General features: G+C 49.4%; 11 protein-coding genes across 11 annotated transcripts; 8 read left to right on the plus strand and 3 right to left on the minus strand.

The window, feature by feature from the left end:
• Positions 1-419: 419 nt before the first annotated feature.
• Positions 420-1,028, plus strand: K444DRAFT_615485 (uncharacterized protein; the record flags this gene model as incomplete). The annotated part of the gene is made up of 1 exon (XM_024880736.1): positions 420-1,028. The coding sequence occupies one exon, from the start codon at positions 420-422 to the stop codon at positions 1,026-1,028; it is 609 nt and encodes a 202-aa protein (XP_024733938.1).
• Positions 1,029-1,546: 518 nt separating this feature from the next.
• K444DRAFT_535041 (uncharacterized protein) lies at positions 1,547-2,220 on the plus strand (the record flags this gene model as incomplete). The annotated part of the gene is made up of 3 exons (XM_024875256.1): positions 1,547-1,622; positions 1,682-1,845; positions 1,942-2,220. Coding segments are annotated over 3 exons (519 nt in total), but the record flags the coding sequence as incomplete, so codon positions are not given.
• A 1,278-nt stretch (positions 2,221-3,498) lies between these two features.
• Positions 3,499-4,379, plus strand: K444DRAFT_615486 (uncharacterized protein). Its single transcript, XM_024880737.1, has 3 exons — positions 3,499-3,852; positions 3,961-4,053; positions 4,108-4,379. Exons 1-3 carry the CDS (start codon positions 3,552-3,554, stop codon positions 4,173-4,175), a joined length of 462 nt encoding a protein of 153 aa, XP_024733940.1. The 5' UTR covers positions 3,499-3,551; the 3' UTR covers positions 4,176-4,379.
• K444DRAFT_44785 (uncharacterized protein) lies at positions 4,326-5,539 on the minus strand. The gene is made up of 4 exons (XM_024872862.1): positions 5,212-5,539; positions 4,883-5,120; positions 4,667-4,832; positions 4,326-4,604 (listed from the first exon to the last, which is right to left on the minus strand). Exons 1-4 carry the CDS (start codon positions 5,222-5,224, stop codon positions 4,476-4,478), a joined length of 546 nt encoding a protein of 181 aa, XP_024733941.1. The 5' UTR covers positions 5,225-5,539; the 3' UTR covers positions 4,326-4,475.
• Positions 5,540-6,203: 664 nt separating this feature from the next.
• On the minus strand, positions 6,204-7,605 carry K444DRAFT_615490 (N-terminal nucleophile aminohydrolase). Its single transcript, XM_024880738.1, has 5 exons — positions 7,519-7,605; positions 7,390-7,452; positions 7,164-7,258; positions 6,890-7,102; positions 6,204-6,825 (listed from the first exon to the last, which is right to left on the minus strand). Exons 1-5 carry the CDS (start codon positions 7,523-7,525, stop codon positions 6,439-6,441), a joined length of 765 nt encoding a protein of 254 aa, XP_024733942.1. The 5' UTR covers positions 7,526-7,605; the 3' UTR covers positions 6,204-6,438.
• A 279-nt stretch (positions 7,606-7,884) lies between these two features.
• Positions 7,885-9,705, plus strand: K444DRAFT_44851 (uncharacterized protein). The gene has a single exon (XM_024872863.1). It carries the CDS (start codon positions 8,107-8,109, stop codon positions 9,391-9,393), a length of 1,287 nt encoding a protein of 428 aa, XP_024733943.1. The 5' UTR covers positions 7,885-8,106; the 3' UTR covers positions 9,394-9,705.
• Positions 9,603-11,050, plus strand: K444DRAFT_615492 (uncharacterized protein). Its single transcript, XM_024880739.1, has 3 exons — positions 9,603-10,123; positions 10,176-10,537; positions 10,585-11,050. The coding sequence occupies exons 1-3, from the start codon at positions 10,075-10,077 to the stop codon at positions 10,765-10,767; spliced, it is 594 nt and encodes a 197-aa protein (XP_024733944.1). The 5' UTR covers positions 9,603-10,074; the 3' UTR covers positions 10,768-11,050.
• A 645-nt stretch (positions 11,051-11,695) lies between these two features.
• Positions 11,696-12,842, plus strand: K444DRAFT_654166 (phytanoyl-CoA dioxygenase). The gene is made up of 2 exons (XM_024885927.1): positions 11,696-12,029; positions 12,078-12,842. Exons 1-2 carry the CDS (start codon positions 11,750-11,752, stop codon positions 12,728-12,730), a joined length of 933 nt encoding a protein of 310 aa, XP_024733945.1. The 5' UTR covers positions 11,696-11,749; the 3' UTR covers positions 12,731-12,842.
• A 3,522-nt stretch (positions 12,843-16,364) lies between these two features.
• Positions 16,365-16,679, plus strand: K444DRAFT_534251 (uncharacterized protein; the record flags this gene model as incomplete). The annotated part of the gene is made up of 1 exon (XM_024875203.1): positions 16,365-16,679. One exon carries the CDS (start codon positions 16,365-16,367, stop codon positions 16,677-16,679), a length of 315 nt encoding a protein of 104 aa, XP_024733946.1.
• Positions 16,680-17,681: 1,002 nt separating this feature from the next.
• K444DRAFT_665493 (P-loop containing nucleoside triphosphate hydrolase protein) lies at positions 17,682-20,462 on the plus strand. Its single transcript, XM_024887073.1, has 6 exons — positions 17,682-18,076; positions 18,152-18,460; positions 18,516-18,642; positions 18,696-18,768; positions 18,827-18,959; positions 19,004-20,462. Exons 1-6 carry the CDS (start codon positions 17,813-17,815, stop codon positions 20,339-20,341), a joined length of 2,244 nt encoding a protein of 747 aa, XP_024733947.1. The 5' UTR covers positions 17,682-17,812; the 3' UTR covers positions 20,342-20,462.
• Positions 20,453-21,260, minus strand: K444DRAFT_44903 (uncharacterized protein). The gene has a single exon (XM_024872864.1). It carries the CDS (start codon positions 21,157-21,159, stop codon positions 20,563-20,565), a length of 597 nt encoding a protein of 198 aa, XP_024733948.1. The 5' UTR covers positions 21,160-21,260; the 3' UTR covers positions 20,453-20,562.
• Positions 21,261-21,340: the final 80 nt, after the last annotated feature.

Consider the following 21,340-nt stretch of genomic DNA (forward strand, 5'->3'; position numbering starts at 1 on the left):
TGCACTGTCGTCACACACCGCGACAAGTGACAACTAATCTACTCTCCAAAATACAGAATACTTCCAAAATGACGGAACCGGATAACTTCGAAGAGGATCTCTTCGCCGATCTGTGAGTTACTCATCCCTGGATACCTGGCTCTTGATCCAGTCTTCCCATCCAACCACAGGCCAGACGCCGAGAGTGCCTCTGTACTTGCTATCCATATTCTCACCGCCTATCTCATTCGACCGAACATTGAGCTGACTCGCTTTCAGGTACGCCGATGAAGAGCCTTCAAAACCGGCAGCTCCAGAGGCTGAGGCCAAAATTGAACCGGCTGCCGTAGCTGAGACGAATGGTGAAGAGTCAAATGACCATCCAGAACAAAATGGTGGAGGAGATGAACAAATGTATAATGGTGAGGAGGATATGGATGATGACATTGATTTTAACATTGGTGGGAATGGCAACAACTACGATGCTTCAGCTACAAATGAATCACATGGACCTGGCATCAAAGAGGATGGGTAAGATTGCTATTTTTTCCGTCGAATTTTATAGTGCATATATCACCAGAACTCAGCAGATGATCGTAAGCATCTGTTCTCTGGCCTCGCTTCATCTCGCTCAACTTTTCCGAGGCAACGAAAAGAGCATGTCAAGATATGGGATCGGTGTAGGGAGATCATTTGGCGGGCATGCAGATTGGGGAACCTTATGGCAGGACGTGGGCTTGGAAGGAGGAGAACTTATCGCTGAGATGGATTTGAACAAATGCCTCTATAAGGGACGGATGAGATTCAAACAGCAACTAGGACCCATAGATGCGGAACATCACTGGCGACCGTTCAATTGTTTTACGGATTCGAAGATAAGCGCGATGATTGCGATGGCTGCCGGAAGCAAAATGCGTCAATTGCCTGAAGGGGGAAGCTTGAGCAGACGAGTTGGCAAAGGGACTAGCAGCTTGAAAACGGACAGGAAGCTGGTATTTCGCCTCATGCATTCGCCAACAACAGCGGCCATAGTCAATCCTACTACATAGCCTATTGTCGAGATAATCTTCATAGAGCATCAAGGAGGCCACAGATAGGCTTAGCAAAAGGGCAGCGCATAGCGCACGACGCCAGTACCTAGCATGACGATAGCAAAGACAACCATTGTTCTTGGATATCTTGTGGTGTCATCCTTCATTGCATGACTCCTGTCCGGTTCAAATTGCCATCCTGGTTTGAGGGGTTTTGTGTGGATACTTGGAACTCTTTCCCAACATTGCGGGCCGAAATTCTCCAGATCTCATCTGCTGCTGCATCAAAGACATGTTTGCGCTACACCTTGGCCAGCAGTTCGGCCTGTTGATTTGGTTCGAGTTGTCGAGTTGTCGGCCATCGAGTCATTGGGTTGTCAATCTACTGCCCTCAAGCGAAAGATTCCCAGGAGCTACGAAACCGGGTTGCTGTTCGAGATCCGAGACAACCAAATCTGAAGCCATGTTTGGAGAACGCAGATTGTTTCCTTGATATTACTCCCGCCATATGATGCGTTTCATTTCTTTTTGAGAATATGGTTCATTTTGCTAATTGGTTATGTTTTCACAGGAAGATGTTTATTGGTGGACTGAACTGGGAGACTACCGATCGTACGTGAAGCAATTGAAGTCAAATATTCAAGGCAAGGCTAACTCGCAATTATTTCCAGAATCACTCAAGGAATACTTCTCCCAGTTTGGTGAAGTTCTGGAGTGCACCGTTATGAGAGATGGCGCTTCTGGTAGATCAAGAGGCTTCGGCTTCCTGACTTTCAAGGATGCCAGAACAGTCAACATCGTCATGGTGAAGGAACACTGGCTAGATGGCAAAATTGTAAGGCCCAACTTTCAGACTCATGTTAATTCTTTGCGTCAATACCCTTCCAATCCCCCTACCCCAAAGAAGCACTCCAGCTCACACAATGTTAAGATCGACCCCAAGCGGGCCATTCCACGAGACGAGCAAGAGCGCACTAGCAAGATCTTTGTCGGCGGCGTCAGTCAAGAGGCCACAGAGCAAGATTTTAAGGAGTACTTCATGCAGTTTGGTCGAGTCGTTGATGCCACTCTCATGATGGATAAAGACACTGGCAGACCACGAGGCTTCGGATTCGTCACATTCGACAGCGAGGCGGCAGTCGATGCTTGCTTGCAGCAGCCGCTCGAGATTCTCGGCAAGCCAATCGAAGTCAAGAAGGCCCAGCCAAGAGGCAACATGCGCGAGGAAGAGGAGAGCCGTGGTGGCAAGGGTGGCCGGTTCCGCAAGGGAGGTCAAGATGACAACCAAAATGCAAATCAAATTCAACAAGGCGGTGCTAATCAGATGGCTCCTGGTGGTATGACTCCCCAACTAATGGCGCAGTATTGGCAACGTATGCAACAATACTTCGCCATGATGCAGCAACAGATGGCGATGGGTGGTGGAAGAGGTATGCCAATGCAAGGCGGTATGAACCCGGCTATGATGGCCCAAATGGCTCAGATGCAACAAATGCAAGCTATGCAACAGCAGATGCAGCAAGGAAATCGAAGCCAGAGTCCCCAGAGCCCGGGTGCTGGAATGCAAGGCATGAACCCTGCTATGATGCAACAGATGCAGCAAATGCAACAAATGCAGATGCAAGGCATGGGCGGCGGTGCTGGTATGGGTGGTGGTTATGCTGCGGGCGGTGGAAGCAATCCTGGAGGACGAATTGGCACGCCTGGCTACAATGCCTACGAGCAGCAGATGTTTGAGCAACAGAAATATGAACAACAACAGATGCGTCGGGCTGCACGTGAGCAATCTCAGTACAGTGGTCAAGGAGGATATGGTATGGGTGGTGGTGGTCCAACATCTTGGGAGGGAATGTATGATGATGTTCCGCAACCAGCCGTTTCAACCGGAGGAGGAGGTGGTGGTGGAGGAGGAAGCCGAGGAGGATATCAGAGCGGACGGGGAGGTGGAAGTTCAAGGGGATCTGCCCCGCCTCAAGGTGGACCTCAAAGTGCACCGCCCGCTAATGCCCCAACTGGACCGAAGAATGCTGGTAAGCCAGGAGCGAACTATCGTGGTGGTGGTAGGGGCGGCAATAGAGGCTTCCACCCTTATGCTCGTGGTTGAGAGCCGGAACGATGCGTTTTTCACTTCAATATTCTGCATTACTTTCGGACAATTGGTTTGGGGTTTGAAAAATACGTTGTGGATGGCGCATATTCCTGCGGAATTTTCCTTCATTTTGTCACAATACAAAATATTGCATAGCTGAGGTCGCTGGGAAACGGGTGGGGTTTCGGAGGGAGATTCTGCTACTTTCTCTGCTCGATTTGTCCACACCCAGAATCAATCAATGAATAATAGAATTGAAACCCATAATTGGCGTGATATCACGAGAAACTTTTAGTAAGTACTGCTTCCCACAAGCGGACTATTTATGGGTTTCTTACACGTGACTCCTGCCAAAACATCCTTGTCTTGACGCTCAGCTTTTCATCTCAGCCCCTACATCAAGAACATCCTTTCAGCCTTACACGCCACTTTGCCTTCCCAGTCCGTTCACCATGGACACCACACCCTCCCCAGAACCAGCGCCATCGATATTCCGCTACATCGTCGGCTTTCTGCTCATCGGCATTGCTTGGGGATTTACCACTCCGTTCATTCGCGCCGCAGCACGCACTCACTCGCCACCACCACACCCGATTCTAGACTCATCATCTGTCAAATCCAGCTGGATCAAGTCGAAATTCCTAGGAGCCTTCTTCGGCGTCCTGGATTTGTTGCGGAACCCGAGATATGCGATTCCGCTGGTGATCAATCTTACGGGGAGCGTGTGGTTCTTCCTATTGATTGGCAAGGCTGGTGAGTTCCCCTTTTCTGCCTTTGGGGATAACGGGAGATGGGAGGTGGGGGATGGGAAGTGGGGAGCGTGGGGTGAGGTGGAAATGGGAGCTGATGTGGCGACATTAGAACTTAGTTTGACGGTACCAATAACCAATTCGCTGGCCTTCCTGTTCACGGTATTTGGGGATTGGTGGGTTGAGAGGAAGGTAATTAGCAGGGGTAAGCTATCAGCTCCAGTTAGAATCCGGAATGTGAGTGCTAATTACTCCGTAGACACTTGGATTGGGATGGCTCTTTCACTATCTGGGATAGCGCTTTGTGTCCAGAGCAAGAACAAATGAGTTTGGCAAACCAATACTTTTTTGTGAATTTAGACTATTGGGTATCGGCTACGTGTGCTTTAGGAAAAGCCAGAATGAGATTTGAATACTGTAGAAAACAAAGCGCCAGGCAATGCTCTATGCTGGTAAATAAGTTTGAGTGCCTAGCCGCCAGCGCCTCGGCTTGGATGAATAGAAACGCCTTCCCAATGCTCGTTGCTGAAAATGACCGCTATGCTGTCCCGTTGCTCCTTGCAAAATCCAACCTTTATTTCCCTTCGTCAAACATTTCCCCCCCTTTGATTATTCTGCTATTTAGATTCAACGCCTGGCGCGAACCCATCTCTGAATGTGCCGTAGGCTTGGGTCCTCGTGTGTCCAGCGCCCCATTTGATAGTCAGAAGATCGCATATCAGAGTAGATAGAATCATCTGTGATGGCTGCAAGTTCCTGTTGTATGGAATTAGTATCCAACATATCAAAAACATAAAAAGTAAAGAGAGTACACTTACAACCCGCAATTGCGCATCACAGGCGGACAGTTGGGAAGTGTGACCAGAGTGAGGGCGTTGTCCTTGGAGAACTTGGTCTCGCCAACTGATCCAGCGCTGTGCAGCTTGCTGTCGGAGGTAGATCTTTTGACCTTCGTGTCGCCGTGCGAAGGCGTCGAGCATGACCCTGAAATCATCAGTATCTCTCATTTCAAGAGCTTCACTTGCTGAACTTACTGCTGTAGCTCTGCCTTCTCTTGCTCTTCCGGTCCGCCTCTCACTCTTGGAACCCGTGTCTCCGCAGCACAGTTCAAGATGTGCTGTCCGTCTATGGAGCATTGACGTAGAGCAGCCCAGCCTTCTGTGTAGTAATCATCCTGATCCTCAGGATCGACAGGAGCGGCAGCGATCCAGTATTGTAAGGTTCGGAAGTCTGAGAGCAGATCGGCTACTCGAACAGTCCTTTGTTCATTTACTGTCCAAGCGTCAGCAAAGGGACCAGCTAGATTACTTGCTGGGGAACTTGGAGTGGGAAATACAAGTGAGAAAGAAGTAATCCGACTCACATCCGTCTGCCATCGTGAAAGACTGAAATTGTGAGAGTGGCTGTGGAGAAAAGAGGTAGAAGAGCGGGAGCGGGAGCTACAGAAAAACGAATGAAAGAAGAGCTCGAAAGATGGTGGGCCGTTGAGAATGTCTCGGGAGGGAGAAGCCCTCATGGAGGTTTATGAAGAATTCAAGAACTAGATGCCGTGCACCTTGGATGACATCTGGACATATTGGGAATTGTTGTGGCTGGCTATCACACGATCTCAGCCATGAGAGAGATTCCATCCGGTCCATTGGAGCTGCTTTCATGAGAAGAGCTCAGGAGAGCCCTGTGAGCCCCACCCACAAGGAGAAGCTATTTTGATACTGAACCTTACGAGCTCAAAGCTTTACTTACCCACACATGAACCTGGGCCAGCTGTGAGCCGGATGCACAGTTATCATCATAGTGGCCATAGTGGGAACCGTGGGAGAGGTAACGGGAGCTCGAGAGCCTCTTTGAGTGCAGCAGGGGAGCCAAGAGTCGCCAGAGTGAGTCTCTTGCTGGGCAATGGTGGTCGACTCGCTTCAGCATCATCGGGGAGCGCCACCGCGCGCAGGGCCAGTGACGGCGCTGGAAATGCGCCCCAACGGCCCAAAACTCCACTGCGGTCTTGCTGCTCAGGGCGAGCTTGAGCGCCCGCCAGAGAGATACAGCCAATTAGGGCCGCATGCCGAGGTTGGATGCACGAGAACTTCTCGCTTCTTTCCCAGCTGAGATGCAGATGCTGGGAACAGCTTGGTGCCACCCGACTGCGCCATACATTGAAGCCTCTTCGGGACAGCCCTGAGATTCGTGGCTGCAAGCACCGTCAGACCTATCCAATGCGGTCTCCCGAACGGCCTTATTAATTTCGCCAATACTTCCCTCCCCTGGCCGATATTTGGCCCCATCTCCAGCGTAAGGCTGGATCTCCTGCATTTGGTCAGATCGTTCGTTCAGGTCAAGCCACAAGTAAGGCTGAGTCGTGGGTCCCTCGCCAACAAGACCACCAATAATACACGAGGCTTTGGAGTCCGGCTTCCCCCCCAGATGTGATTGAGACTAATGACACAAGATTAGGAAGACGTGGCTCACGCCAGTCCTTCTATGTTCTAATACACCGTTGAAAAGCCAAAGTAGCAAAGAGCCCTTTTGTAGTCGAAAGTTGATCGGGGACCCCGAAAGCTAAACGCTCTTCTGGATATCATTACCACTTCAACCCTCAGTCCTTCTCCGCAATCGCTTGCAATCTCTCATCGATCTCCTCCTCAGTCAGAGCTCTAAATCCTGGGTCGGTACCCTCCTTCCCGTCCGTTCTTGGCCCACCCACGATTCCGATCTCTAATTCGCCCTTCTTGAAATCCACGCTTAGGACCGTGCTTAACGTAGTGATGGCAAGCTCCACAACCTCCTCCCAGCTGCCTTCTGCGCAATCCTTGTTCTTGAGCTTCTTCTCAAGATGATTGAACGCCTCTTGCTGCTTGGGACCTGAGGCTGTGGCCTTGTAGCCGGTATAGTAGCCTGCTGGGTCACATTTGTACAATTGTGGACCGTACTCGGAATCCAATGAAATCAACGTAGTAGCAACGCCATATGGACGCATGTAAGCCTATCCAAGGTCAGCATTTGTGATGTACGATAGAGTGCTAAGCGGTTCGACTAGGTCAGCTTACCCGTTGAGTATAAACTTGGCTGATATTGGCAATCCTCTTTGCTAGGGCATCGCAGGGCATCTCGTATCCAAACTTGTACCTGAATTCCGCGGCTTCACCAATGGCTCTTTGGACAGAGGCTCTCGCATCGGCGATGGAACCCGTCATTACACAGCCCACTGAGGGTGACAGTTTGAAGATGTGGGATACAGAGGAGGGGTCGATGAGCTTGTCCTATGGCACCTCTATATTAGTATTGAGACTTAAAATAGAAATGGAAGGAGGCCTTCCTTACAGGGACCTTCTTCTGCGACAATACAACCGCACAGTCCTTTCCTCTGACACCAATCGACATGATATTCGCAGCAGTGATGGCCTTGAAGGCATATTCTATCCTCCCACGACTCGTTAGCAGGGTACATCGCGGATTCGTGGAGTGCGACGCTGAAACTCGCTGGAGAGGCCATGTCGAGAAGGCGCTGGATCGTGTTGAATGAAAACGGAAATGCGTTTATGCGTACCGACTTGGTACAATCTTCCCTGATCTGAGAAGATCGTAATATGTCTGTCGTATCCTGCACTGCCTGTTTTTGAAGTCAGTGTAACTGCTGTTCATAGAGCTGTTGAAGCTCGAAACGAAGTGGCCTTACCAGACATCTTGAGGTGCTGGGACGCAGTAACTGGTAGGGTGGTTGTCTAGGTAGAAAGAGTAACAAGCTCGAGGTGGTAGGGCTGGTCGTGAGAGGTGTTCGTGGATGTGTTGAGGCAGAAATGGTAGCTCTTGTCAACAGCTTCCGCGAGAAACGCGCAACTGAGCTTGCCTGGCACCCAGGTACTCGAGTCACATGATCACTAGCTGGAAAGGCGGGTTTGGATGAACAAAAAGCGGCGCTCATTTTGAATGTCCCAAATCAAGTAGTACACCTAAGATTACCCTTCCTCCAAAAATACCATGGAGCTATCACTCATTCACACTCAGTTGAATTATCTCAGAAGTAAATGAATTCTAAATTCCTCTCTTTGCTTGTTCCATCAAATTTTCATGTGGCTGAGGATTTTGAAAATTTTATTGCCGCTTTTGCTGTCCGCTGTGAGACGATCTCGGACTGATAGGCGATAAAGCACGGGAAAAAGTTCCCATCTTTTTGCGATCAAAAGGAGCACCCTGTAGTGTGGCTTACGACAACAATATTCCCATATGTTATAGGCCTTGCCAACGACTCAATCCAGCTGTCGTCATGCCCTCTGCCACGGTCCACAATGAGTCCACTCACATTCCCGCCTGGAAAAGATTGGGCCTCAAACTGAGATCTCAAGCACCTCCAGTGTCTGTACCCGAAACTTCTGATCAGATTGGGTCGATCAAGAGGAAGAGAGGGGGCGCAATTGACGAAGAGCCATCCAAGAAAACGAAGAAGAATTCTCATTATCCATCACCTGCCGTACCGGTCACTCCTGTTCTCGTCCGGAAGAAGTCAGTTACGTTCACTCCGGAGACGAAAGTCGACGATGGAGACAGCATAAAGCAACTATTCAATTCTTGGGTAGCAGAGCAAAAGTCGCAGGACCCATCATTTCAACTGCAAAATTCGCAACTGGCATTCAAGACCCCGGAACCTTCTATTGTCGAGGAACAAGTCAAGACAAGCCTTGACGAAAAAGACAGAAGAGCTAAGAGGATCAAGAAACCGAAGCAAGAACAGGGCAAGTCCAAATCATCGAAGCCCTCAAAGATCGTCAAACCTGCCAACCTCTCCTCCCGGCCTTACCTTCAATACCTCCGACAATATCACGAATCGAGAGACAACTGGAAGTTCAACAAGAACCACCAAACTCATCTCCTCAAGCACGTCTTCGATATCGATATCATACCCTCCGATCACGCATACCTCATTTGCCCCTACGTCCGAGGACTCCAAGGTGGAGTAAGAACGAGGCTGCGAGACGCAGCTCTTGCTATCAAAGTCAAAGATCAAGCGGAAGGTGCTGCTGGCTTCCCCGAAAACATGGCCGATTCCGACAAGAAGCAGCAGGAATATGATGCAGCTATGAAGAAGTACGTGGAGCACATGACGGCGGCCAATGCATCGTCAACGATGGGTTACGAGGAAGGAGTTTTGATGGGTCTGTCAGATGCAAACATGGCGAAGAGGGTTGCTAAGAGGACGAGGGCGGAGCAAATCTTGGCAGAACTTGAGACAGCTCAGGATCGCAGCGAAGTCGTTGATAAAGGCCTTGTCAGCGGTGATAATGACAGCCAGAAGAGACTGAGGATGAATGACGGATCGACCCAGAGGGTTGCAAGGAGAAGAAAACAACGGACCGCAACGGTGGAGGATACCAGTTCATCTGATTCTGATGATTCAGAAGACGATAGCTCGGATGACTCTGTTACCGAACGCGATGGTGGTGATGACACGTCTTCGAGCTCTTCAAGCTCTTCTTCCAGCTCCGAGTCTGAGGAGGAAGATAGCCAGGAAGATTCAGAAGACAGCAGCGAGGAAAGCGAGGACTCTGATGAGTAGGTGTCAGGAGGACGGCACTGGCCTTTAGAATCGTCCCTACAAATGATTTCACGTGAATTACAGATACCCTGAATTACTAGTTTCGTTCTTAACTGGTCGGTGCAAGTGGACCATGTTCACGGAACGCACATTAGTTACATTTAATCTAGGGCCCAATAGACAAGAATACAGAAAGACCTTTCAATTTCATTAAAATTTGTCCTTCCCAAGACCAATCGAAAAGGCAAATGCAAGATTAGATTCTTATCCTGCAGCTGGCTGCAAAAGGGACCCCGTGAACACTTTCTCGCATCTGAACCCCTCCTTTTCGTACGATCGACGTCAGTGATCCAAACAGTTCCCCACCTTAGCCAATGAAGACAAACCGAGTCTTTAAATCCCATCTTTTCACAATATCGCGCAAATATTCCCCAGCCATATCGCTACTTAATCATACGTACTCTTTTATCCCCGTGCTCGAGCAAGTATATCCCGAATATTGTTTCGTTCACCGCAAGTTGCGTGCGAGTGCGTGGTTTTCTGGGCTGAGAGTGAGGTGTGCGTTTCGCTCTAGGCAGACACCATATCACTCGATCTCCTCCTAACGACCTCAGGCTCTTCCTCACCAACTCGCGTCTCTCGCAGATTTATTGCCATTTTGCATAGCCTACTGAAACAATCGGAGGAGGAACAGCAGTCAAAATGACGCGATTAATAGTATACAGTACCGCCTTTGTGGCGTTCCTTGGAGGTAAGCTCAATGTCACCGACTCTTCTCGCAATTCCTCACTAATATCGCCCAGCGACCGCGATGACCTTGGCTGCAATATTCATTCCGGACTGGATCACTTGGACGGTAGACACAACCGACGGCGGACGATTCACCAAGACGATTGGACTTCACAGGAGCTGTTCTTCCACAATGGGACATTGTATACACTACCCACAAGAGGAGGATTGTTCGGGCACCGACAGGTACTTTTGTTCGATGTGGAGGTCTGTGGGGTTTATGATGTCGCTTACGGCGGTGCTGGAGTTGGCTACACTATTGGCGTATATAGTGGTTATACTTGGTGGGAAGCAGAAGAGGGAAGCCGGGTGGAAGATGCTCGCCAGCATGTTATTATTAATTGGGGTGGTACAATGTGCTAGTATGGCTATTGTGGTATGTTATACCCTCGAAAGAGACGTTTCGTTGCTGACGTGGGGCAGGCATACCTATTTGACAACGACGAGAGGTTCTTCGTTGGATGGAAGTTGGATAAGTCGTGGGTTCTATGCACGGTTTCTTGGAGTATTGCGGTTCTTTCGGCAGCATGTATCTCTCTGTCGGCATTTGTGTTCCCGCCAGAAGATGGATACGAACTTATTCCTAGCGAGCGGCATGGGAGATAATCGGGGGATGGTACAGATGGAACGAATTATGCATGCGGGTGGGGATAATCTTTGTACATGAGGTTGCGTGAGAGCAGCTTGGAGCATTGGGATTTTGCATGGCGTTTGCGTTTGGGGGATTGCAGGGAGTAGTTTCAACCTCACATTTTGGTTGTATCTGGTAATACCCAAATTTAAGGAAGTGTGGTTTCTGCACAAGTTCTCTTGCTCCAGATCCATCGAAATGGGTTCCAATTTTGCCTTGCAAAGTGCTTGGTCACGTGGAATGCGCCTTTTTTTGGTAGCAGTGTAATAAGATTAAATAGGGATTTCTCCCGTCCAAAGCCGCGGTTTTCCGCAAAGCTGATTTGGCCGAGTGTACGCGCCCCTGAACGCTTTGATGAAGGCACCTCTAACAATTCCCAGGGTCTAAGGCGATGGTATGTTGATTTCCGGGATCTGCGAGTGATGTCCTTCTAACATGAAGAAGGTTTTAAGCTTGCTTAAATCACCATTATCGAAAGATGCGTGAGTTCGAACCTCACAGTCAGGTAAGCAGCTTATTTCATTGATCGGTACCCCGAGCTCCTTGTTCGCGAGCCAGCCTCATGCTCCTGGCTCAATACCTCCCAAAGAAATATCTTGCTGATCCGTCATAGCAAAAACGGTTTAAACGGTTTACCTTTTTGAATTTTTGGTCTTTTTCTGCCAGGGGTTGCCAGTACGGTGGGGTTGGCTGCAGAGTTGCTTCAACAGGTAATTTGAGGGACTATGAATCAACGGCTTTATCTACTAGAATCTTCTTTTCACTTTTGAATTTCCGATGTCCCTACCAGTACTACATTTATTGAACCAATGGTACTATATTCAAATTCAAATGTTCCAAGTACTGAGTTGAGATCGACCCACCCTTATCGGGTGAGGGGCAACCGATAAGCTGGGTCTCCTCGTTCTTAACTTCTCCTTTTAAACCGCGCACGTGTTTCCACTCAACATTCTACAAATGGCTCCCTCACGCACATCTCTGGGTGCGCCCACAGTATCCCATAGCCTCACGAAAGAGCAATTAGCAACTTTCGACCGTGATGGCTACCTCATCGTCCCTGACGCTCTTGACTCTCAAACGGTTTCTTCCTTGCTCAAGGAGACACATTCCTTGCTAGACAGTTTCCCTCTGGACGACCACCCAATGACCAAATTCTCTACCGGTGAGGGCAGTGAACACGTAGGAGACGACTACTTTCTCGATAGTGGCGACAAGGTCAGGTTCTTCTTTGAAGAAGGTACTTATCCATTTATCGATCAAGAGGAGGATCATTAACTCGCCCCAGATGCATTCAATTCCACCGGCGCTCTCACAAAACCGAAGTCTCTTGCAATAAACAAGATAGGTCATTATTTACACGCTCTCAGCCCGCCTTTTGCGTCTCTCCTCGTTCCAAGCTCAACGCACTCCCCATCCGCAATTGCTCGCGATCTTGGCTTTCGAGATCCCCGCTGTCTTCAAAGCATGGTTATCTGCAAGCAGCCTGAAATCGGAGGTGCCGTACCCCCGCACCAAGATTCAACGTTCTTGTACACAGATCCCCCTAGCGCAGTGGGCTTCTGGTACGCCTTGGAGGATGCCACAGTGGAGAATGGATGCTTGAGTTTCCTGCCTGGAAGCCATAAGAAAGCTGAAATTGAGAAGCGGTTTGTTAGAAAGCGGGAAGGTGGTGGTACTGAATTTGTGGATAATGAAGGAGCGAGATTTCCGCCCGGCAAGGGGTTTGGGGGTGGAGACGTAGAGGGAGAGTATAAGTTGGGGGAGGTCAAGGCTGGGACACTGGTGTTGATTCATGGGAATTTGCTTCATAAGAGTGAGAAGAATGTCAGTAAGAAGGGACGGATTATTTACACTTTCCATGTTATTGAAGGGGAAGGGGCGAAGTATGATGAGATGAATTGGCTGCAGCCGCCGAAGGAGGGGTTTACGAAGTTATGAGCAGGTCTTTTGAGGACAAGGGGTTGTATGACGAGTTTTGATACAATAGCAACCTCATGGGCTCTACTCCAAATCCTCTATGGCGACCCCACAACCAATCGATTGATCCCACATTAAACTCGTTAATTCCCTGGCTTCATACTTTGATGTTGCCTTCGAGACTTAAATCACCTAAACATGAGACAATCATTTTACAAGGGCCAAAGGCAACGACAGGCGCTAATTGACAATGGACTTAGTGGACTTGGATACCAACTACTCCGTAAGTGTTTGCCAAACAACTGAGCAAACTGTCCATCCCTGGCGATTTGGCAAATAGAAGTTAAGCACACTTCCAGAAAAGACACCACCATGCAAGTTTGGAGAGCCCAGGGCAAGGAAGCTCGTGTGAGGAGACTTCCATGCGTCTTTCATTGGGACTGAGCAGTTGCAAGATCAACATTTTTGCCACCTTCGGCGTGGCTGTAGATGGGATTCTCCCATCAGGAGATGGCATTCATGTCGTCGATACTTTCTGCACTGGCTGGCGTTGGCGAGGGAAGGATGAGCAGCAAGGATTCCTCCGAACGCCACCTCCGGGATATTTTTAGAGGGCCAGCCCCTGTCAATTATCCATTACCGGCGCATTCAAGCTCCGTGATGCCAAAGTAAACATCGCAATGGCTGCGCCAGGAGAGAAGGAAAAGGATTATCAAGGGCGACTTTTTAACTAGCAGCGAGAACGGCTATGACAACGTTTCAAAATATGCAGAGCAATGCTGTGCAGAAGTGAGATGCGTGAGAAGTTGTTGCTCCGCCTGCAAAACCCCAGCCTCCTCGCTTGCTGGCTGGTCAACGAGCCCCAGCCACCTGTCGAAGCTCCCCTCAAACCATCCGCAAGCTCTGTCGTGCTCCCTACTGCAGACCATACCTTCTCCACGCTCAACGTGCTCTCTCCTGCAGCCGGAGATGCGGTAGTGCTTTCTCTCATTTGAACTTCTTCAACAATGCTCATCTAGAGCTTCGAGCTACTCATAAACAACAGGACGTCACCCAGCTGCCAAGCCACTATCAATCACAACAAAGAGCTTCGAGTCCTGATCGCGGAACACCATGGCGACCAAATCGAAGATCAATGGCCTCAACCATACGGCGGGCATCTATTCTGACATGACCGTCGATGGTCCGGAAATTGGAACCCTGGTTGTTATTGTTGATCGCGCGAAGAATCTGCCAAATCGGAAGACAATTGGGAAGCAAGATCCGTATTGCGCGGCGAGGCTTGGCAAGGAAGCAAAGAAGACAGAGACTGACCGTCGAGGAGGGCAAACGCCGAGATGGTAAGGTCCATTTGAGACCTGAGAAACCCAATGCTAACATCTTGTCCAGGGACCAAGAACTTCGATATACCGTGCACGACTCCCCGGATTACTATCAACTGAAGGTTTCGGTTTTCAACGATGACAAGAAGACGGATTTAATTGGAGAGACTTGGGTTGACCTAAAAGAAGTCGTGGTTCCAGGCGGCGGCCAGAATGATCTGTGGCATACTTTGAGCTGCAAAGGTAAATACGCCGGGGAGATCAGGATCGAGATCACGTACTACGACACACGACCAAAACAAGAGAAGCCTGAGAAGATAAAGCAGGCAGGGACAAATGGCGTAGAAGATGGTAGTAGAGATTCTCTCAAAGGGCCACGACAACCCAAAGCTCCGGTTAAGAGAAGGCCCTTGCCATCCGATCCAGTTACTGGGGCTCCCGCGCCACTACCAGATTACAGTCAGACCCCACCTCGAGGTTACCCACCTTCACCAGCAGCTGTCCAAGAATACTCCCATACGCCTCCTCGAGGGTACCAACCCTCACCCTCTGCCATCCCGGAGCACCTGCAGACGCCCTCACGTGGACATCAAAGTCCCAATTTTATACCAAATCAATCGCCTCTCCAAAGTGTTGAGTACAGCACACCGCCTCAGTTCTCACAATCGCAAGGCTACGATAGTCCTCCAACTATGAATGGATATGGAGCTATGGCAAATAGCAAACCAGTGTCTGAGAGATATGAGATGTATGATCCTACAACCAGAAATGATTTCACGCAGGAGAACAGCATGAATCATTATGATGAACATGAAAGCATCGATCCCCATGATCGATATAGTTCACACGTTCCTTATGAATTACCCCAGCCCGAAGACTTCGGACCGCCTCCAAGTCCTGGAGGCCCGCCTCCCCCACCACCAGCCCACCGGAGCAGGAACAACAGTGCTCATGTTAGCCCAGCACCTGCTATGACATCCCATGGAAGCTATGGATTTGCCCAAGACAGACGACCATCGAATCCCTACGAAACTCCACCCCACGATGCTCATCGGCATTCTATGCCAGCATATTCAAACAGTAATTCATACCAACCTTACACACCGGAAGGAGATAGAGATCAGTTCCGAAGATCAGCCAATGCGAGTTATCAGCAGTCGCCACCTCGTCATGATTCTTATGATTCGAACTACAACAATAGCTACGGAACAATGCAGCCCACTGTTGAGGATGCGCCACCGTCGCCTGGAGGTGGCCATTATTCTGGGCACAGAGGCAGTGGATCACGAGTTGCTCAGTACGATGACAGAAGATATGACGAAGTCCCGTCTCCTGCCCCGTTGAATCTAAGTGGCAGAGGTAGCGCTGCTTCGGGACGAAACAGTACTTCAACAGCTCCAAGTCATCAACTCTCGAACGGCTCGGTGGGATATACTTCCAACGGTTCACAGTTATCGTATCGTTCGCAAACCGAATCTATCTCTTCCAGGACATCCTATAATTCAATACCGCAACAAGATCAAAGACCTCGCGGAATGTCGGAAGACCTACCAGGTTCACCAGAATATGGATTGCCTCCGGTACCAGCAACTCTGGTTGCTGGCATGGACCCTATCATTGCACAGGAAATCTCTGACAGGATCTACGACGAAAAACGAGCCAGTTACAATCAAAATGGCGGCAGTGCCAGGGGAAGATACCAGAATTCTTCTCAATATCAATCAAATCGCACGCATCCTCAGTCGTACCATGAGGTTGTGACTCCATTTGTTCCAGCCGCTGCTACTTACGATGAACGACAAAGTCGGGTTTCAGCCGCCACTGTACCGATTGTGAAGCCAAGGGCTATCTCTCCAGATCCTCGTTCACCTGTTCGCAAATCAGTCAGCCCGTCGCCAGGCCCTCCAGTTGACAAGCGGAGACTGTCCGGAATTCCTTTCGGACCAGATTCATACAACGCGTTGAATCCAAGTCTTTCTAGCTCTATGCCTACACCACCATTGAGTGCGGCTTACGATGCGAAGGATGTTGACCCTGATGCTAAAATCATTACCCACGACGGACGAGAAATTGATCCCAGTGATCACATTCCGGAATCGAACTATGCTCCATTGCTCGAGAAGAAAGGCCCCAAGTACGCTTCACAACTTCCGGACCGTAACTATCGGCCACCCCCTTCGCAGCCGATGTCAGCTGCTGGCCGCAGACCATTGAAACAAGCCGGGAGGCCGCATTCCATGCAGCCCATGTCGACGCCCATCTACATGAATGCTGGCCCGCCAGATCCATCTCCACCAACCGGTCGCAATCGCCTGCAAAAGAAGGCCAACCGAATGTCAGCTCAGCCAGCTCCAAACTCTAGCCCATTAGCACCGATTACACCGTACCAAGACAACTATGCTCCGGGAAGTCTCTCCCGAGCTAATACTGGTGATTTTGGCACGAATGAAAATTATGCTCTAACGAATTATGGAAGTAGTCCTGGATATCGAGGCACGTCCGGCCCACCACCTATCCCCGCAAAGGTCCCAATGAATATGAATGGTCCACCGCCTCCTCAGCCTGGAGGGGCCGATGCTTGGGCGTTGTTGGAGGAGATGAAAAACATCGATTTGGGGAGTGGACGAGCAAGACGAAGGGGCTACTGATTCGAGCGGCCTTTTACGATAATGCTTTGCGTTGACGGCTTGTGTACAACTTCTGTATGTTCTTCTTTATAGACGGGGCTGGTTTTTCAAGGTTCTCTAATAGGGCGGTATATGAATGGAGGCATTTGTGGTTTATTCTTGCAGAAAATGCCGGGAATAGGATCTGGCGTTCTGAATGTGGACTGGATTCACCGGGTTAGAAAGGGTTGAGGTGCAGCCTCGATGTATTAACAGAATGGACTTGATTACAAATACCAGCCAAGTCCTTTACTCGCTTTTGTGACTTTGTGAATCTGCGTTGCGTTGCAGCAAGTGTTGCAGAATGCTCCTGCTGTTTTTGGATCAATGAAACAAATTAGCGCTTCCCCATGTCACAGCTCGACCTCGTCCTCTCCCGCTGACTTCAACTCAAACCGATTTCAATCCCTGCAGCACCAATTGAAGTTCAACAGTTTTATTTCTCTTAACTGAATGGGGACATGATCGGTACCGCCGTATTTGCGGCCCAGCAGCGACCGACACTCTTCCCGTCTTCTGATCATTTCGCCTTGGCTGTGCACCCCAGACTCCCCCTCACACATGTTGGTTATGCATCCCAGCAGCAAGGCTGTGTATTCCGCCACCTTCCATGCCGAAAGTTTATGCTTGTTGGAGGGTGCTAGCAGCCTTCAGTCAAGCTGCTCGTCTCGTAGAGAGAACTCTCATATTGTGATTGCTAAACTTCATTATATGCCTATGCAGTATTCTCGCCCGAATTCTGTCTCTCCATTTCGCATTGTATCAAGTGGAAGCCGTACTTTTCGGTAAGTTGTTTGACCTGGCAGACTTCCTATTCTTGTTCTGTCGTCGATGCCTGCTATTCATGTTGTTAGATGAATCAATCCATGGCTGCCTACTCCAAAACAGGCCCATAAGTCGGCCGATGCGACCTCCTGACACTTGAAATGCATCCAAGCCTCCTTCAGCTGAGGCTCTTCCTCGAAATAGAAACAAGCATGATGCCGCCTGTACACAATGCTGCCTGGTTTGTAGGTGTGCTTAGCCACTTGCCACCGTGTTATAAAGCTATCTGAAGTCTACTGTCTGTCTTGACTTTCTGAAATAACCATCTTGTTTGGTACATCAGGACAACAATGCTACGTTCATATTTTCCCCAGTATTCACATTCTCCTTCCCCCTCCCTCAACGAAACAATTGACTCGCCAGTCTCTGAGGATCACCACACCGAATTCAGAGCCCCATCACACTCGGATGTGACCCCGACCATGGGCGAATATACTCCAATGCCGGCACGGGGTATCGGTACTGTACTCAGGAACGTCGACACAGAACAGAAACTCGAGTTCATTCAGCATTTAAAAAGAATTGGAGTCGATAAATATGTTGATTTACCACAGGTCAGTGATGAGAGTGAGAGGAACTTCCTTCTTTTGCCTTTGTAGCCACGCTCTCACGCTGACGATAAAATGTAGCTTGTTGTAGTAGGCGATCAGAGCTCGGGGAAGAGCTCTGTACTCCAGGCCATCACGAGACTCCCTTTTCCAGTTGATGATAAAATGTGCACTCGCTTCGCCACTGAGGTTGCTCTACAAAGATCTGCTGGGCCTGAATATATCTCAGTACAGATAAAGGCGGCACCAGCTGAAGAAGATAGTGGTGTTGAAGATAACGATGATTTAAGCACTGAAGGAGGCACTGAGACTATACGTGATATAGAATGTACCACGTTTCCATTCGGGTCTCAGGAGTTTGCCAACGAGTTCAAGAGGGTTCTTGCAGCAGTATGTTGCGAATCCCGAAGAGTCCACGTTCGTTCTGACATGGCTATCTGCTTAGGCGAGCTGTCAGCTCTTAGGGTCCGAAGAAGAGGGTCAAGACTTAAGCAAAGCTACCCTCACTATCACAGTAAAGGGTCCCGATGAAATTAATCTCACGGTTGTGGACATTCCAGGACTTGTCAGTGGTAAGCTCTCTCTGCCCTGGAGGCTTAATTGAATTCATAATGAGTCAATATAGCTGGTCACAATGCCTTCGAAACTGCCCGTACTCTTGCAGAACGATATATCGATAACCCTAAAAGCATCATTCTGTAGGTCTAATTCTAGAAAACGAGTGCTCAAAGCAGCCAAGCTAATTTTGGGACACAGTGCGGTGGCACATCCAGCGGATCCAGGAACACAGGAAGTATTCCAAATGATCAGAAACATACCGAACAAAGAGAATCGTGTCATTGGCGTCATCACCAAATGTGACCGGAAGCAGGAAGGAGCAGACAATTGGGTAAACTACATCCAGTGAACTATTGAAGTTGCTGACTCCTTTAGATTCTGGACACGATCAAGAACGAAAGACATCATGGCCATTACTTGAAGCAAGGATGGTTTGGCTTGCGGAATCGGCTTCCAATCGAACGAGACACCAGCAACCAGGAACGAGACGCAAAAGAGGCCGACTTTTTCACTCGAGGAGTTTGGAATGATCTGAACCCCAGCAGACTCGGCATCAAACACTTGAGAACCGCTCTTACCAAGATGCACAACGCTCACATCACAAGCAGCATTCCGGAGCTGATTCCAGAAATAAGGGAACGGCTCTCGTCCTGTGACCACGATCTGGCTCAACTCGGCAAATCACGAAGCTTAAAGTCAGAACAATTAGAGTGCATGGTTGCATTAGCCTCGTCGTTCTCCAAGTTATCTGAAGATGCCCTCAATGGCTATTATCACAGTTTACCTGACCAAGATTCTGCGAAGCTCCGGAAGATTGTTCAAGACGGCCTCGAGAAATTCAGAGATTTGATGCTACACTATTATCAAAACTCCTTGCCGGACCTTGATAACACAATTCTGACCTCCGTTAACAAGAGGACTTGGTGTTCGTCTATTCTCGCAGAAGAGAATCTTGCAAACATATACAGAGTTATACAAGCCAACCGTGGGAGAGAATTCCCGGATGAAGTCAACCAAAATGTCATGGGTGTTCTCTGGCGCAACCAGACGACAAATTGGAGGACGATGGCTACAGTCCTCCTCGAGAATCTGGTGCTTAGAACAGCAAATACCATGAAGGTGCTCGTCAGAAAATCCACTACGGAGCGAGAACTCCAGATCAACACCACCAACTGGTTAACGTCACAGCTTCCTGCAGCTTCCAAGGCTGCAGCTGATGAGCTATCAAGGGTACTCTCCGATGAAGCTCGCACATGGACTCTTAGACCAAGATACTCCACTCGCGTAGGAGCACTTTACAATGCCTACATCACGGCTATGGCTAGATCTCTTGTCGAGCTGGATGATGATAATGGTTCGTTGGAGTATTGGGACCGCCAGATAAAATTATGGCTAGCTGGACACAGGAATGTTGACACCGTCTTGAACACTTACGTCCGTCTCAAGGCATATCATGAAGTGGCCATGGAGAGATTTGTCGACAACGTCGCTCTTCAAGTGGTTGAACGACATTTGCTTGGTCCATCCAGTGCGCTGAGAATGTTCACGCCATCTTACGTTGTCAAGATGGCTGAGGACGATGCTGAACTTCTCAAGACAATTGCGGGCGAGAATGAGGACAAGGCTGTTGAGAGAACAAATCTAGCCAACGAGATTGCTAGTCTAACGGAAGCACTGGCTTCTGCCGTACGTTTTGGTATCTCTAACAGTTGAAGTTCTGGGGAAACAGGGTGATTTCGGAAAGGGGAGAGTACGAATTGTTACCGGATTTGAATTCCGTCCATATCTCTTGGGGGTTTTTAGTTCTAGCAAATAAAGATTGATTTTTACCGCGATTTTGAAAATACTAATTGGTATTCCGAGAGACAGGCACCTAAATTACGTTTGGCTCCTATGCATATACTTCGAGTTAACTTTTCCGGTCATTTTTAGTCTTAAGCTCCCGCACCGAGTCCTGCTCCAAGTCCACCTCCCAAGCCACCACCAAGTCCAAACGCATTTCTTCCCCTTCCCAACCCTTCCCCTACCCTAGGCGATCCAACACCAACACCAAGACCCAACCCCCTCTCCCTTAAATCTCTCTCCATCCCAAACCCTCCTCTAGGACTTGGCCACCCTTCCCCAACTCCACCGCTCAAGACTCCCCTATAACGATTCTCATACCCCAGGCCATTCCCACGATCATAAAAATCCTCTCTCATCCTCCGTCTTGCGTTTCGACGACGATGCCGTTCTCGTTCCCTGTACCAGCGGCGCCAGGAATCAGAACTGGAGGAGCTGGCGCTATTGTTGGAGCGGGAGGGGAGGGATACGGCGCATGAGGTGTGGTGGTGTCGGCGTCGGTGGGGGAAGTAGTAGGGGTGACGGATGTAGAAGTAGCGGGTCGGTAGGTAGTGGGAGGCGTGGGCCCACCAGAGAAAAACTACTAGGAAGAGGAGGAAGATGAGGGAGGCTATGACTACTCCAACGATGACACCGACGCCTAAAGGGGTGTCACGGCGGACAACGAGAGCTATGGCAGTTGGTGGCATGGAAGTTGCGGTGAGGGAAACTTGTGAAGGCGAGGCTGGGGGTTACCTTGGGCTGGAAAGAAGAGAAGGAATTGCCGGGATGGTTGGACACATACAGCAAGCTGAGAATTGAGCTATTCTGTAGAAGAATGAGCCTGAGAAGCGGGAATTTCGCGGGGAAGTCCAAAATCGGCGAGAGGGA

Source organism: Hyaloscypha bicolor (genome assembly GCF_002865645.1).
Source record: "Hyaloscypha bicolor E unplaced genomic scaffold K444scaffold_117, whole genome shotgun sequence".
NCBI lineage: Eukaryota > Fungi > Ascomycota > Leotiomycetes > Helotiales > Hyaloscyphaceae > Hyaloscypha > Hyaloscypha bicolor.

What these genes read in the sequence shown, in the direction of transcription:
- K444DRAFT_615486 (XM_024880737.1), top strand. Translation starts at nt 3,552, where the DNA reads ATGGACACCACACCCTCCCCAGAACCAGCGCCATCGATATTCCGCTAC. An exon ending in CCTATTGATTGGCAAGGCTG is followed by an intron (nt 3,853 to 3,960) that starts GTGAGTTCCCCT and finishes TGGCGACATTAG; the next exon opens with AACTTAGTTTGACGGTACCA. An exon ending in GAGGAAGGTAATTAGCAGGG is followed by an intron (nt 4,054 to 4,107) that starts GTAAGCTATCAG and finishes ATTACTCCGTAG; the next exon opens with ACACTTGGATTGGGATGGCT.
- K444DRAFT_44785 (XM_024872862.1), bottom strand. An exon ending in GAGAAGGCAGAGCTACAGCA is followed by an intron (nt 4,833 to 4,882) that starts GTAAGTTCAGCA and finishes TGATGATTTCAG; the next exon opens with GGTCATGCTCGACGCCTTCG. An exon ending in GTGATGCGCAATTGCGGGTT is followed by an intron (nt 4,605 to 4,666) that starts GTAAGTGTACTC and finishes TCCATACAACAG; the next exon opens with GAACTTGCAGCCATCACAGA.
- K444DRAFT_615490 (XM_024880738.1), bottom strand. An exon ending in GGGAAGATTGTACCAAGTCG is followed by an intron (nt 7,259 to 7,389) that starts GTACGCATAAAC and finishes GTGGGAGGATAG; the next exon opens with AATATGCCTTCAAGGCCATC. An exon ending in GCCAAGTTTATACTCAACGG is followed by an intron (nt 6,826 to 6,889) that starts GTAAGCTGACCT and finishes GACCTTGGATAG; the next exon opens with GCTTACATGCGTCCATATGG.
- K444DRAFT_44851 (XM_024872863.1), top strand. Translation starts at nt 8,107, where the DNA reads ATGCCCTCTGCCACGGTCCACAATGAGTCCACTCACATTCCCGCCTGG.
- K444DRAFT_615492 (XM_024880739.1), top strand. Translation starts at nt 10,075, where the DNA reads ATGACGCGATTAATAGTATACAGTACCGCCTTTGTGGCGTTCCTTGGA. An exon ending in CTTTGTGGCGTTCCTTGGAG is followed by an intron (nt 10,124 to 10,175) that starts GTAAGCTCAATG and finishes AATATCGCCCAG; the next exon opens with CGACCGCGATGACCTTGGCT. An exon ending in GTGCTAGTATGGCTATTGTG is followed by an intron (nt 10,538 to 10,584) that starts GTATGTTATACC and finishes GACGTGGGGCAG; the next exon opens with GCATACCTATTTGACAACGA.
- K444DRAFT_654166 (XM_024885927.1), top strand. Translation starts at nt 11,750, where the DNA reads ATGGCTCCCTCACGCACATCTCTGGGTGCGCCCACAGTATCCCATAGC. An exon ending in CAGGTTCTTCTTTGAAGAAG is followed by an intron (nt 12,030 to 12,077) that starts GTACTTATCCAT and finishes AACTCGCCCCAG; the next exon opens with ATGCATTCAATTCCACCGGC.
- K444DRAFT_665493 (XM_024887073.1), top strand. Translation starts at nt 17,813, where the DNA reads ATGCTACGTTCATATTTTCCCCAGTATTCACATTCTCCTTCCCCCTCC. An exon ending in AATATGTTGATTTACCACAG is followed by an intron (nt 18,077 to 18,151) that starts GTCAGTGATGAG and finishes GATAAAATGTAG; the next exon opens with CTTGTTGTAGTAGGCGATCA. An exon ending in CATTCCAGGACTTGTCAGTG is followed by an intron (nt 18,643 to 18,695) that starts GTAAGCTCTCTC and finishes GAGTCAATATAG; the next exon opens with CTGGTCACAATGCCTTCGAA.
- K444DRAFT_44903 (XM_024872864.1), bottom strand. Translation starts at nt 21,159, where the DNA reads ATGCCACCAACTGCCATAGCTCTCGTTGTCCGCCGTGACACCCCTTTA.